This window comes from Merops nubicus, unplaced genomic scaffold (genome assembly GCF_000691845.1).
Source record: "Merops nubicus isolate BGI_N331 unplaced genomic scaffold, ASM69184v1 scaffold34455, whole genome shotgun sequence".
NCBI lineage: Eukaryota > Metazoa > Chordata > Aves > Coraciiformes > Meropidae > Merops > Merops nubicus.
In genome coordinates, this window is record NW_008609495.1 from 4,658 (window position 1) to 20,409 (window position 15,752).

General features: G+C 44.7%; 1 protein-coding gene across 1 annotated transcript in view; it reads right to left on the reverse strand.

The window, feature by feature from the left end:
* The window catches only part of SCARB2 (scavenger receptor class B, member 2), a 19,174-nt gene that overhangs the window by 3,008 nt on the left and 414 nt on the right, over positions 1-15,752 (reverse strand). The window contains exons 2-9 of the mRNA XM_008940613.1: positions 9,417-9,574; positions 6,288-6,435; positions 4,623-4,811; positions 4,011-4,102; positions 3,611-3,730; positions 2,587-2,765; positions 1,939-2,057; positions 490-563 (exon numbers count right to left, since the gene is read on the reverse strand). Coding sequence (XP_008938861.1) covers positions 490-563; positions 1,939-2,057; positions 2,587-2,765; positions 3,611-3,730; positions 4,011-4,102; positions 4,623-4,811; positions 6,288-6,435; positions 9,417-9,574 — 1,079 coding nt within the window. The remainder of the gene's footprint in view (positions 1-489; positions 564-1,938; positions 2,058-2,586; positions 2,766-3,610; positions 3,731-4,010; positions 4,103-4,622; positions 4,812-6,287; positions 6,436-9,416; positions 9,575-15,752) is intronic.

Below are 15,752 nucleotides of genomic sequence, written 5' to 3' on the forward strand. Positions count from 1 at the left end.
ATGTTGAAGGTTACTCCTGTTTGTAAAACACAGAAACTATTGTCCAAGCAGCAGGCGCACAGCAGCAAACCCCCCAACATTTGGCACACATGAAATAGCAGCTTATGTGTAAGTTGTGCTAATGTAACGGCTCCTGGGCACTAGAAACCAAGGTGGTGCTGTTGTGAAGAAACTTCACCCACTCTCCTGCGAGGATCGGGCAGGTAAAATACTTCTGAACAAAGCTGTGCCAGTAAACATCAGCTCAGAAGCCAAGTGGGAAGAATAGTTCCCACGCAGCATGGGTGACAAGCAAATCAACATGTCAGAATGACCCAAGATGAAGGGAACACATAAAGGGATACTGTCACTTGTAACTGAGATTTGTCTGGATTTCCCCTCTCTCTTTTACATTATCTCTCCAACCCATATTCCATCTGAAAGCTGCAGACAAATTCATTTTGAATATCAAATCAGATCAGAGATACTCTGGCAGCAGAGGAGACTTACAAAAACTCTGGTAGTTTTCTGACATGAACATTGATCTGCATCCGCTTGGCTCCTTGCAGGACAAGCCCTGTCAGCTGGGGAATAAAAGAAATCAGAGTGTCAAAAATAAAAAAAAAGTAAACATGAAATAACAGGAACTGGAACATTACAACCTAGTATTTTTACTAGCATAGACCTGACCAGGCAAGACAAGACCCACTTAAGATTATTATTTCTTTCCCTTCACCAAGATTCCCACGTAACTCCTATCCCTACATTCCACTCTGCCTCTTAATTAAGGAGATGTGAAGGGGCTGCAACCAAGATAAAGGAGCCATCGTGCCGAGCTAACCCACACTTGGCTACAGAGAGATCCTTCTGTCCAGATCCAGCTGTAGCTTTGGAAGAGGCTCCCACCTACAGCTCTTTGTTCTCGTTTCCGATTTAGAGATCGCTGTTGTACTGGTTGTAGCAGGGACAGAATTAATCTTTGTAGTAGCTGTGCTTTGGAATTGAGATGAAAACAGTGTTGATAACACACGATGTTTTAATTACTGCTGAACAGTGCTTACACAGCCAAGGCCTTTCCTGTTCCTCACCCTGCCATGACAGCAGAGCCTGTGGGTGCGCAAGAAGCTGGCAGGAGACACAGCCAGGCCAGCTGACTCAACTGGCCAAAGGGAAGTCCCACACCATATAACGTCATGCTCAGTGATGAAAAACTGGGTAGGAAGTTTGCCAGGGCTGCTGTTGCTCAAGGACTGGCTGGTGGTGACCAACTGGGATGTTTCTGCATCACTTGTGTTTTGGTTTGGTTTTTTTTCCCCCTCAGCCTGACTTTTCCCACTTTTATTCCTGTGATTCTCTCCCCTTTCCTGCCTCAGGAGGAGTGAGTGAGCAGCTCTGTGGTGCTGAGGTGCCTAATGGTATTAAACTCCAAGTGTAAAACCACAGACTAGCAACTGCAAGTTCCCTTTATTTCTGCCACTTCACGGTGAATACCAACAACCCTGTAGACTTCCATGAAAGACCTAACCACCACACTTCTGTATCTCTCCTCACATGACTCCATGCTGTCTAAACTTGGTCCAACATACACTCAATCTTCACTGATTTGCTCTTTTGATCCACATACCTCACTTCTTCAACTTGGAGAGAACACAGATGGTTGGGATTGAAAGGTGAAGAGAGGGACCCTAATCTGCTTCTAAAAAATATCTCAACCCCTTCATCACGTTACCAGTCTGATGGCATCTCTAATCGCACAGGCACAATGGGAAAAGTATTTTAATTCTTGCTATCCAGCAACGTTTGCTCTATGCAAGCAAACACAAATAGAGCAGTTCCACATAGACTAGAAGGGCTTCCTGTAGGTCAATGGGACTATGTTGATACACACCACCCAAGAAGGTGACTTAAACCCACATGCTTGGATCCACCTAAAGACCCTTCTAAAAAGGCTGCACTTACAGGGTTGATGTCCAGAAATGTCTCATGATATTCCTTTTTTGGGTGCATGCCCTCTATGTCCTCTATGAATTTTGGGTCTGCTTGGTAAAAATGTGGAGCTGACAGAAATATTGGAGCACCTAGAATGTGAAGACACAGAAATTCACCACGTTAAAAAAAGGCAGAGCAGGATTTGGGGAGGTCTTTGGGGACCTCAAAACTCTTCCTGCTGTGCCATTTACAGTGAAAGGAGAAGTCCACTGTGGAGCTACAGAATCAACACTTTGACTTCAGAATAAGCCAAATGTTCCCTTGTGCAGCATCAGCACGGCTTCACGTCTCAAGCTTTGCATGCTGGACCTGTGCACTCTTCATCCAGCTACTCAGATGTGAACAACTACCTGGATAAGGGCAGAGGATAAATGCCCGAGCTGTTCACTAAAGTCCTGGTACTTCCTTCTGACTCCTTGGTTTAGTCATAGCTGGAGCAGACAGCATCACACAGGAACATCTCCTCAGACATCTTACATTCACCCCATTTTACAGACACTTGTTGGTGGCCGATTTCGCTGAGCACAGTCATGACCCTACAGGCCTCACATCTTCATGTATTTCAGACAGGAAGCAGGAACACATTCCCACTGCCACCCCTGCAGTCTGGCCTCACACCTTGCTTGCAGACGCTGACGTTGAGGACGCCCGCGCCAGGGCAGTTCCCCGGCGGGACGCAGAAGCCGGCGTTGTCCGGGTTGACGCTGGTGTTGGCAAACACCATGGCGGAGGGCACGAAGCGGTACGTCGGGATGCCCGCCACGCTGCCGGAGCTGTCGTACACCACGTACAGGGATCTGCCAGGAAGAAAAGCCAGACCCAGGTTTGTTAGCCTCCGGCACACCTGCTGCAGGTGCCTCTTTGCTGATGCCTGTGTATCGGCTTCGGTTCGCAATAAGCTACCGGCTTGGTTTAAACTCATTCCAATGATCTGCACTAAATTCAATAGCCTTTTGGTCAGCAAACACACATCTCATCATCCTGCTGCTGCACAAACCAGATGACCCTGCACCAGCGGTGCTGCTGCTGGGACACCGCTGCCTACACTGAGGCAGTACTGGTCCATGGTACTCGGAGGGACAAAGAAAGAGGCACAGTTGTGGAAAACAAAAGCATTTGGTAAGTCCTGAACTTTGTGTAGCACCCATCTGTATTGACTTAATCAGAGAATCTCAGATCGGTTTTGCTCTTCACGGATAGAGAAATGGGCAAGGGAGGAGACAAAGTGTAACATAAAGAAAGAAACACTCAAGACTTTCTGCGTCTTGTTGCATTTTAAACGGCATTATGTCAAGTCATGAATCTCTGAAGCAAGCAGTCTAGGTCCTCTGAAAAAGCTAAGCACAGAGAAAGGTTTTGGGGGAAAGAAGCTTTGGGCAAAGTTCACATAAATTCTTCCAGTCCACCATTACTAGTCTTGCAAAGCAATCCAGACTGTCTTTGTCTGTTTTAGCACAGACTTGATGCAGATTGTTTTATTTTTGGTGTAACTCTCTCATCTTTCATACCAGGAATAAAAGCAGAATGCTCGTACTGTTAAATAAAGTCACAGGAGGAAAAATACCAGCTTAACATGAAACCTCAACAGGAATGGATACAAATGCACTGCTTTAAAGTTGGAATGACTTTTTCTTCTCCTTACCTGCAGAAATCAGAAGAAAAGATATAAATGTTCTCATCTTTGCTGATGAGCGGGTGGAAGGATGTCCCATCTGTTCCATTGATCATGTTACATGTCTCTGTTGTCCACCAGCTCAATGACCTGAAGAAAACAAAACAAAGACAGCAAGGGTTAAAAGAGCTTTGAGCGGTGGTCAGGGGATGGCTGCTCATGGGCTAAGCAGATGGGAATCAGACCAGTACAGACCTAAGTCCTCTTGCCTCGGAGCCACTAACAAAAAAGAGGATTAAAATGGGTTTAAATTGCACCTATAGTCTCTTTGAACTGGCGCCAGTCAAGAGCTACTGCCACCCTCAGAATAAAAGGACCCTTTTTTTTTGTAAACAATACTTAAGAGACCACACCACAATGAAAAACTTACTCTTTTCCTTTCCATTCCACAATCCTTGAGAAGTTAAGGTAGTCTGTTTCCCCACTCAGAAAAACATATTCTCCATCATCAGTTCCATTCATCTGCAAAGAGACACACAAATTTTTAATCACTTTGCTCACTCTATTAAAACCTGACTAGGAGCTCCAATGGGGTGGCAGGAGTTTAAGCTGTCATCTCTTCAAATCCACTCTAGGAGTGATGGACTCCCTCTGAGGTACGTGCAAGTCATTAACGAGGTGGAAGTGACTGGGGTAGATTCTTACACCACTCAAGTGAAGCGATGAGAACATTAGATTAGCCTTTTTTTTTGTCTTTTGAATCTGCCACTGAGAAAATAGCCCTTAGCCAAAAAATATAAACACATAGAAAATAACCTGAGCACTGCAGATGATCTCCAAGAAACAAGGAGTCCCCACAGCCTAAAATGATATGCCACCAGAAACACTGTGGACACTGGTAACAGCTCCAGCACAGAAATAACACACAACTTCAGGAAATTATGAAGGTAATTGGCACAACCAGCCCCATGAAGCCTATGTTATTCAAGCCACCATGGTCACTCCCCACCTAAAGCATCAGCAAGTCTTGCAGAGCAGTCACCTTGTTAAATAAACCAAACACTGGATCGATCTCCGGGTGCAGAATATGAATGGCTGACAGGAGCTTGTCTTTGTAGCCCCACAGTAACTCATGAACGGTGTGAACTGTAAACAGGGATTCTTGATACAGGAGCAGCAGCACCTCTGTGGCAAACTGAAGAGGGGTTGACCTGGTCCACTCCATGGCAGTCTGCCAGGGGATTGGAAAAAGGGAACAATGGTCAGATTTCCTGTAGAATAAATAACATCAGCTGCAGACACAAAAAGACACATTTCAGCACCGCACTTTCAGCTGTGTTTTCAGTTTTGTTTCTTCTGCTCACACCAAGTCATGTGCTGGCTAACAGGTTCTTCAGCTTTTCTCCCCCAGGGATGTGTTCTTGTAGATTCCCCTTCAGCCTGGCACTGGCACACAACAAACTCAGCTCCATGCTATAGTCTTTAGAATGGATTTTATGTGAAATGTGCAAAACCGCTTTCTAACCAGCTTGAATTTCATAAGTGTATTACAGCTGGAGATGAGCTGTGAATTTCACCTGTAAGAAGTCTTGGTTTACATTTTTAAAAGCCATTTTGAAGAGATACCCATTTCTCCAAAATGTAAACAACACCAAAATTTATTTCCTACCTAGCTGACAAATAATTTTACAATGTATCTTTAAAAAGGCAAAAACAAAAGAAGGAATATTCCTTGGGCGAACCAGCCTGTAGTTCTAGTACTGCCTGTTACAATGCACCACAGCCAAAAACCTTAACGAAATAATACTTACCACCACTCAAGTGCCTGGGAGACACTCTGAATACCCCAACTGTAACGTTTACAACTTCTAGTAAGCTGAGTCGTCTCCACTACTATATACAGTGCATTTATGTATTCATTCATAAAATCAGACAAGACTTTTTGGAAATGCTGAGGCAAAAGTAGAAAGGAATGTACCCTGTAATTGAAGCCAATTAAAGTAGTATGGGAAGTAAAGGCTTAGTGACACAACCAGCAAGTAATTCAGTACAGTCTAATTTCCTTTGCCAGGTATGTCAGCTTTAGATCTGCTTCTTCTCATACTGTCCCTGTATGATACCACAAATAATGGTCTGCCTCTGATCACCAAACCAAGACTTTCTTTGCAGAGTACTTGCTTCTAACACAGTTTGGGGGTGCATGTTTTATCTTTCATTTCATTCTGAGGGCACCTTTTCATTCAGCTGTATCCAAAGCTCCTCTGCAATAATATTTTTTTCAGGTTGAGATCCAGACTTAGAGGCAGTTTTTGCAGTTTTGACAAACCCAACCCCAAGCATTCCAAACTGCCTCATTCCAAAGTCAGAGTCCCTCCAATTCACTTGACATCCGTAACTCCCTAGTTTCACTTAGAAATTTAGAAAGCCACAAGCCTGATTTCTGATCACCTCTGAAGTGTGTGTCAGCTCTCAGCACAAGAGTGAGGCACTAATGCTACAGAGGTGTAAGGTGAGGGAGGAACATCATAAAGAAAAACCAAACCCACACAGTCCAAACCAAAACTGAATGTAGCATCTGCCCCAGACATAAGCTGCCTTTCTCGTTCTTCAAACACATTTATCTACCACAAAGGGAGAGACACTATGAAGCAACATGCTGCTCAAGTGTGTTACGATGATTTCCAAGCAGAAATGAAAGAGAACTCACCACTGCAGGAATATTAATTGTTCTAATCAGGTCCACTTCAGGGTTTCCAACTGACTTCTGAGGTTCAAATATGTATGTCTTTGGATTCAGAGCAGACACTTTGGTTCCGTTGTCCAAAAACTGAACGTGCACTCTTGGCCTGTATTCTCTGAAAAATAAGAGAGTTTGCTCTCCAGTCAAGTTAAACAAGTACATATAACATTAACTGCAAGTAACTTACGGCTGTTCTATTGCTTTAGGAATATAAAGGGTGGGATTTTCAGTTCATTAGGATTAGATTATTTTTTGCTACTGCTACTGTCAGCAACAGAATTCCCCTTTGTGTCAGTGCAAGCTAAATCAGACCTCACAGGGGGCTTCCAAACGCAGGGGGCCACCCCACATGTTAATTGCAATTTATATTTTTGCCTTGTCTTTAAAAACCTCCAAGGTATGAGAACAACTTCAGACAGCACAGAAGGATTTAAAGGCACTAGATATGGGACTTCATCCCTGAAGTACAATTTGAAAACAAAAGTTTCGCCTCTTTGCTGCAGGCAAAATTCACTCCCAGGCAGAACAAGACGTAGGCTTCGTGGAAGTCTCATTAACCTGACCTAAGAACCTACCAGAATCTTCCTGCTGGCTTCAAAGTACTTTGCACTAGGACTTCTGGGCTTACACTTGACACAACCACAAAACAAGCCTCATTTTAGCTCTTCTCCTTTAATTCTCAGGCAGGAATGTTGCACGCAACAGAAATTCACTTGAATTTTTGATGACAACTACTCACAGCCGGGGAGGTTGCTCCTGTTATTGTCTAAGCACTCAGACAAGCAGCATAAAACTCAGGATTGCTGACAAACGAGTGCAATTGACAAGGAACATCAAATGCTACCTGCTGGCCTGATGAGGAAGTCAGATTTTAATTAACTTGAAACACAAGCCGTAACTGTCATTCAGTTACTTGCCACAACCATCTTACAAACAAACCCATACAACTCTGCAGCACTGGCTGGCTCAGGCTCACACTGAGCTGGATCCACTAAGGCAGCTTCATGACAGGCTCTATTACTCTGGTTCAGTTTTCCAGATTTAAAGCAAACTGGAAAGGCCCATGAAGCTGTTCTGGTTAGAAACCAACCATTTCTCATCTCCCTTATACAAACAGCTTATCTGTCACTCTTCAACATCCCTACTACCCTGGAATATTTTGGTCTGGCCAGACTTCCAGCTTGATTTTGCAAGAGCCTGTTGTACAGCAATCTACTTTATACCCTAAGGCTAGGGGATGGAGATGGACAGTTGTAAAGTGCCTCCCTTAAAATAGGCCAGAGTTAACCTGAGAAGTCTCTCCAACCCTAAAAGGGACAGAGAGGAAAACAATACTCCTTGAATAGGGATATGAGTAGGAGGACTTCAGATGCTAAAGACAAAAAGCTGTAATTGTATGCAAGACCAGATAATATTCAAGCGTTGTTTGGGACTCAGCAGGCTTGGGCAGATAAGCAGCTTGCACTTCATAATTAATTATTTTATATGCTGCAAATTCAGCTTCCAGGATTCAAAAACAACAGTGGTACTACATTTTTGTTACAGAATCTACCCCTGTGCTAACTGAGTTTACAATGTACCTTGGTCAAAACTATGAATTGCAGGAAAAGTATGCAGGAAGAGATTCTGTTTAGCAATCCCACCTCCTCTCTGTTGCTCATTAGAATTTTTTCCTCTCCTTCTCTGGGCCAGTTCATTTCCAGCCTTTCTCCCCAGTACCCTGTTTTATAACAACACTGAGCCATGCACTTCACAGTGGGGCATTTTAGGTGTTATACCATATGCTAAACCAAAATGAGTCTTTAACACTTTGCTACATGGGATTTATGGGATTTATTTTCTGGCTCTAGTGTGCAGTATGTCTGCGACATCCCTCCCTTCTCCCTCTCCTCCCTCACTCCTCCTCTCTTCCCCACCCATCGCTGACAGTCTGGAAAGAGTCGGCAGCCACAGCTAGGCAAGGATTAAAGAATCTGCTGGAAAAGAGCACTCCACTTTCTACCTTTCCTCTGTCAGAGCACAGCACAATCGAAACCTGTTCAAACATGTCGAGATTGGGCTAACCAAGCAAACCAGAAGCAACTGAAACAGGCAGGCTCCCTCCCTCGTACACCAATAAACAGTTCAGGGAGAGCCTGCACTGCTCCACCCGCTCCCAGATCCTGGCCAGCCTGTGGCCTGAGTTGCAGGGGAAGGCTCTCCTTCAGCAAGGCACAAAACAGCAGCTTTACCTGGGCCTCCCCTAAGCCATTGACCAGTGTGAGTGGCTCTGTTTATCTTCCTGACACAGAGAATATACCACTGACTAATTATCAGCTTTATCCTAGAGACCTGAAGACAAGCCCAAAAACTCAAAAGCTTCTCTATCTTTTCTCCTGCCTGCTTTACAATGCTGAATGCAGCAGAGAAGAATAAAGCTCTGAAGGAAACCCCACTTCTGAAATGACTTTAAAGCCTCTCTACATGCAGCAGACTTGGACTATTCAGGAATACCACACAAAAGGAGAGTTCAAAAGGCTGGGTAAGCTCCAACACCACACGTGGCCTTAGTAAGTCTTGCTGTCTGCAAAAATGGCAGATGTGTCTGAATCTACGATTTATAGTGAGGGTTAGCTGAGGAAGATCCCTGTAGTACCATTCTCTAACGCGTTTTCTGACTACATTTTCACTGATGCAAATTGTGCAACTTCAGCTAGGAACTAATTTCTGAGTGAACACATGAGTCATGGTTTTATGCAACACTCCTCTGCCCAGATATCACCCACCCAGTCAATGGGTTTTCTCTGGTAAGACAGTAAGCCAGGGTGCTAACAACTTCCTCTGTGTTCAGCAGCTGAGGAACAGCAGCACACCAGCAAAATCTTGCTCCAAATATGACACAGGTCACTGGCTTCATCTGAAACTGATGGCAGGTTCTCCAAGTGTCAGCCTAGTGGTACGGTCCAAGTGCTGTATGATCCCTGAATAAACTTCTACTTGCACATTAACAGTGAAGTTTTCTCCTAGCATGGGATCCCAAGCCTTCTGGATCATACTTTTTGGTTTCCTCAGATAGAACAGGTTTAGTGAAATGTGAAAACTGCAAAATGGTCCTACCTGTAAGTGTACGGCCCTATTTCCTCTACAAGAGGAGTATCACCTTGAAGCACTTCTAAAGGATTGGTCACATTAAAAAAGTAGAACTGCATGTAGACTGGTGGAGGAGGATCCTCCCAGGCTTCAAAGGTTTCCGTGCCATTTTTCAGCACTGTTCCCTGAAAGAAGAGAAAAACAGGTTAGCTGTTAATGACAGATACTGAATGATATTTATAGGAAAGACGGGAATTATGCCCTAGGAACAAGTGCAGGCCATAGGATTCGAGACCCCAACTCTACAAATGCTTACAGATACATTTTACTTGGAAGCATCTCATTAAATATAAACAAGATCCAACACTTGCAGGCTAGGGGCAGACATTTGTTGGGTTTGCTGTTCTACTTCTTCCCACAAACACTCCTGCCTGACATTTTTCAGAATGAAGACTTACCAGCTATTACACAATAATCCTGTTGCATTTCCTGCGTCAGCAAAACCCAACCTGGTGTAAGATACCACCAAACACGCCAACACTACAAATGAAAGTGGAGCTCAAGAGTGGGAGGCCAAGAGGTCCTAAGAGAAGCCCCTCAGGAACAGCAAGGCCAGAAAAGAGGATGAGATTCTTGTGTTTATGATTTCTTTGCCTAAAAATGTCAGATTCCAATACAGCTGTGAGATTCTGACTCCAAAGCAATTAGACTTTGTTTTTCAGTGGCCTGTGAGGAAAACCTGCAAGTGACAGACATGGATTTCATGTCGGCAAACTTGGATTTGTGCCTTTTTGAGGTCCCTGAATAGGGCGAAGATTCTTCATCCTCTGCCTTTAATCACTTTCCCACAGCAATGAGAGTGCACGTATCTTACTAGACCCACGGAATGTTAGTCTATTTTGTAACCAATACAACATTGACCTACAAAAGAAAAGCTATAGATCATCATTTTATGACAGAAACACTTAAGCAATGAATCAGTAATTCCTTTACCTACCACGTTATAAGAAAAGTCACAACCGTGCCAGTATGTAGTTCCTCCAAAAACATCTGACATAGGTTGTAACCCTTCATTTTATTACCATTCCATTTTAGAATGACTCGACTACAAAATCCTCACCAACAACACCACCAAAATCAAAGCATTTCATGTACTTTTAACACTGGTACTGCTACTATGGTAGTAAAGAGAAATCTGGCTTGCTGAGTGGAATTTTCAGGAATAAGCAGAAGGAAAGCTTTATCTTTGAAAACCCTATCAGCTGTAGGTGGAAGAACAGGGGGGGGCTGAGGCATAATTTACAATTAAATAGGTCTCATCAACACTTGATCACTTTATTCTTCTGAGAAAACAAGGAAAATACTGTAAGTGCAAGCTCAAAAGCAGGACAGACTGGACAGCTGCCATTTCTTGGTTACTGTTTATGGCCTCAACTTTATCAGCCACAGTTGCCTCAGGACTCATTCTTGGCCTTCCCACTTAAGGAGCTGTTTTCTTTCCATGTAGATTTTAGTTTTGAATGATTAGATAAAGAGAAGACTGTTTCAAATTAAAACAGGAGCTTGGAATAGCAGCAGTGTTGCTGAATGGCAGTGAAAGCCAGCCCAGCTGGCAGCGCTTCACAGTTGCAGACTGCTGTCCTCTGAGAACTCCAAACCATGTATTCTGTGCACACCACAAAAAAATAATACATTTTAGACATGCTTCGGGAGCTTTGAGCGGTTTTTGGGAACTACCAGCCAACACCTGATATATACCATTTCCTATGCAGGCCAATGCTTTTGATACTGTTTTCTTGTGATTTATGGGCAAGGAGGCTCTTCCCTGTATTCAGAGCCCTCCTCTGAATTGGTTTGTAGGATATGAAACAGAAAATCTCCCCACAACAGACATGCCATTTCCATGATGCCACCATAAAGAGCTGGGAGCAATACAAGTCAAAGCAGCAGTGTATTTAAGGTACCTACAGGTGGCCATGATAGCTTTTCTCCATATGCCAATAACCACATTACAAAGGGAATTGTTTCACAGGTGGTGCTGTAGTGAACCACTGGTGCCTGCTCCCTTCCTAAGCTGTATACAGCTCACATCTTTCACAAGCAGGAAATACAATGAGTATGAGCTTGACACTGATAAATGGAGTAGCTCTTGGCCATCTTGACCTTAACCAGGAATTTGAACTGTTCCCTAACAACTACAAAGCATGTTCAGGACACTGATCTACTGCTCAAATGTCTCCAACTTGATGTAGCATGGCTAAATGATTGAAACACAGGTTTCTATCACACTCTCTCTATTTACACACAGGCATCAGATGATATGCAAGAAGCATTAATAAGAAGGAAAGGAAGGAGCTTTTCTCTGGCAAGTTGGTTTAAATACATGCTCTTGAGATTTTGAAATCATGAGTGATGCCCTGGGAGACAGGCTACAGAGCAAAAGGGTAGTGAAACAAAGTCATCTGGTGACCTGCTTCCTGGATCTGCACAACAGCACTTGGATCTCCCACAGAAGTGACCTGTCTATTTACAGCTCTGTACAGTGATAGCCCCAGCTGTAAACCTAGATTCACAAACTTCTGAGCTGGTCTCAGACTCCCATAAGACTCTCAAATAATAAAATATGGTAAGCTCTCTTCTATTTTTCATCGGATGTTACCATGGATATTTGGGTCTGTCACATGATATTACACAGCCTAGACCCGAGAAAAAAACATGACCGTGTATTTTTTAGCAAAACATATGTCCCTGTCCCTCAGCTGTTGGCATTCAAGTGTAGCTTGGCTGACTTTCTTCCATACCAGAGGAGGATCTGATGTTACACGACTGGGATTGCTGGTTTTTTTTGTAAGAGCTTGTGTTCGGTACTAGGTTGGGCAGCCAGTGAAATGTCACATCACAGGACTGCTTTTAATCTAACATATGTAAAAGATACAGCTCCACTGTAGTTATTGCTGCTGTACTGGGTAAAGCTAGAGACTCAGACCTCTCCTCCTGCTACATTTATATCCAAGAACAAGAGACACAACCTACAAGAACCTCAAGTCAGACGCTAGTGCCACAGGCAGTAGCCTAGAGAGGCCTCAGACTCAGAGGTCCTGTCTCAGAGGCTCATAAGGCTGTACCTACTGCAAGGTCACAACCTAAACCCAAGGAACAACACAATCTCCTGTCTTCATGCAGAAGCACAGCAGAGGTTCTCCTTTCCAAAGGGAGCCTACACGTGAAATTTCAAGTGTACCAAAGCATTCTTCCTGGTGATGTTATTGATCAGGCCAGTCCTGAATTTGCAGCTGTCTTGTTCACTGGTGAAGGAAATAAAAAGGAAGCTTCCCCTCCCAAGTATCAGTGGTACTGGTAGTGATGGTGGGGGTGGGAAATGGTACCAAACATTTTTGCAACCTACACAGAAAACTATATTTCTTTTTTTTTTTTCCCTAGAACTGCAAAGTGTTCTAATTCCAAGACATATTTTTATGCATTCATCTATGACAGAATTTAACTGCAACTTTTTAAGACAAGCGACAGGGTAAACTTTCAGACCAACACGAGCAGACTTCTCTGACCCTGCACCCTGGGAATGGTCTGCTCAAAAGGAGCATCTCAGCTGATCCTTCATCGAAGCCTCCACACTAAACTGTGCTGAAAGCTCTAGCATCTCTCATCAAACAACAGCAGCAAAAAACGATCAATACATAAACTCAATCAAAGAACATAAAATCTTCCCTGTCCTTTTGAGTCCTGAACACTCCACACGCTCCATCTGTAGATATGGCTGACAACCAAATTGAAAGTTCAAGGGGTTAGAAGACTAAGCATTCTCTAAAATTCTCAAGTGTCAGGTATGGGATGTAAAGAAAACACCTGAGGTAAAGGACTGATCACCTAAGTTTGGAATTAGGGACACAGATCTAAGTGCGTTATATTCATAAACTGCATGCTTATGCAAACCAAATGCATGACCAACGTGTAGCATGAGGCAAACCCCGCCAGCAGCTAGGGAGGCCTTTCTCCTGCAGGCAGCTCATCTATTCTTGCTCCTTACAGGATTTTTTGCCCTTATTTGCTGGAGTTCCAGGTGCTGGCCCCTGACAATGAAGAGATATTGGATGTTAGACATCTGATATGGCATGGCGCTCTAACTCACAAAAAGCCAGTAAGACTGGCAAATAAAACAGAGAGTAAGTTGACAGAATTTGAAGGCCTTCTGGGAAAGATGCTCCCACTGTCTTTGTCACTAGACATCCACCTGCTGATTTTCAAGCGGATGCAAAGTCTGATGCTGGGCTGGATTCTACACTCTTCCCACATCTCCTCTGTGTCCAAGGACAGACCTCCCCTTCCTTGCCTTTGGCTGGAAAGGACACAAACCCCCTGCTGGAAGCCAACCACTCCTCAGTGGTCCTCAGGTCCTGGATTTGGATACTCAGGTGCTTCAGTGGCTCCAAACCACCATCTTCCATTTCAGCTGTAGTTGGGACTGCAAAGAGAGCTCTTCTTTGCAAGTCAGCTCTGTTTCAGGACTGCTGGAAAGCCCTCAAAGGAACATGAGTTACGTAAGGGCAACTTCTTGCCCCTTCTGCAACTCCTCCAATGGCAGAGAGGCTGAGGAGGCTAAGAAAAGCCAGAGCACAGGGACGTTTTATGTCCATTGCTCTGGACTGCAGAGAGCTGGAAAAGCTCAAGCCTTGCCACATTTCAAAGGCAAACTGAGATCTGTCTATTTGCACAAGATTTTCGCTGCATATGTGGTTACACAAGAGACAGCAACTTTCTAGACTCCACAGAAATGAGGCAAAGCTCACGTGGAACAAAGCACACATGGAAAGCAGCCGCATCAGCAGAGCGACTGGGAGCACGCCGCGTTGGGGCCAAAAGCTGCACTTCCCAGTCGGTGCCCATGGCTCCTGGAGGGGGCCAGGAGGGAGCCAGTGGCCAGCGCAGGGAGCGGGACGCTTGATTCTGGGCGGTCCAGATGTACACTAGGAGAGGCTGAAGAGCAGTAAGCAGGAAAAGACCAAGCTCTGGGAACTTTATCCTGCATTACAGAAAGCCCTGCTGAGTGAACACCAACTTACTCTTACATAATCAATCACTCAGGGTAAGGAGCATGTAGCTAAGAGATAATGCGTGTAAGGAGGATCACGCCTAATTCCTGACAGTCCTACACTCTCCCACCAAACCACTGCTCTTCTTCTGATAGAAGCATGAAACAGACCTGAAAGCAGAACTTCTGCTGGGGTGCAGAGGATGACAGGCTCCTTTCCAAGGAGACCTAAGCTCTGGGTGATGGACCTGCACATGCCTACGCAGAGCTGTACTGATTTGCCTTGGTTTGCATACAACTTTGCATGCAGTAACAGTCACATCACTTCATACCTGGCTTTTGGGCTGTCTACAAGAGGTCCGGGCTGACGATCTAGGGACTCTGCCAGTGAGAAGCCAGCCCTCACCCATGCTACGCTCTAGCACGGCAGAGGCATGTACCGGAGAACAAACTCTGCAGGAGGAGCTGGACGAGCAGCTCCTGAAGAGCAGCTGACACACTGGCAGGCTCACCTCACCTGATGGTAACCTCTTTTTTTTGGCTATCCCCAAAGTTTTCAGGCACAGTCCAAAGTGCCACGAATTGCTTTAAGCTGTCAGCCAACCTAAAATGGCACTTGCCAAAACGAACTAATTGAAGACAGTACAGCTTCTCTGCTAGGAAACACTCCCTGTCAATACCCTGAAGTACAGAACGGGACGTTGGTGGGGACATCACAGGGCATCAGCAGGCTTTGGCCACCTGTTACGACAACCAAACTGGTCAAATCCCTTCATTTGTTAGCAGTCTTGGTTTCTCAGTCAGAATAACAGGGAGGATGACATTCCTCAGATTAGACAAATAAATAATTGTTCCTTTAAATGCCTCACAGGTATTTTACGGGAGTTACTCACACAAACACAGTTGACTTTTCTCACTGGACCACCAGATAAATTCAAAGTGCCAGGATAAGAGAGGAACAAAAGCTCAGGCAGACCACAAACAGTGAAGGGCTCTGCATTCACAACAATGCCAAGATGGGTGCTTCTGAAGGGTGCTACAGGGAGCCTTTAACAACAGGGTGAAACGCTTCAGTGTCATCACCCAGCCTGGGAAACCACCACGTGTTTCAGCCCACAGCACCTCTGGCTGGGCTCCAGAGGCAGCAGCAAATGGAGCAGCAGAACAAGCTACGGTACAAAAGCCGCGAGAAATCTGTGACAGGGATGGCAAAACAGGAGGTGTGCTTCAGGTGTCCCCTGCCCACCTCACGTGCTGCTGCTCTGGAGAGGGCTCCTCACTGCAGCTGCTGCCCCACCGCCCGCCAAGCTTCCTCC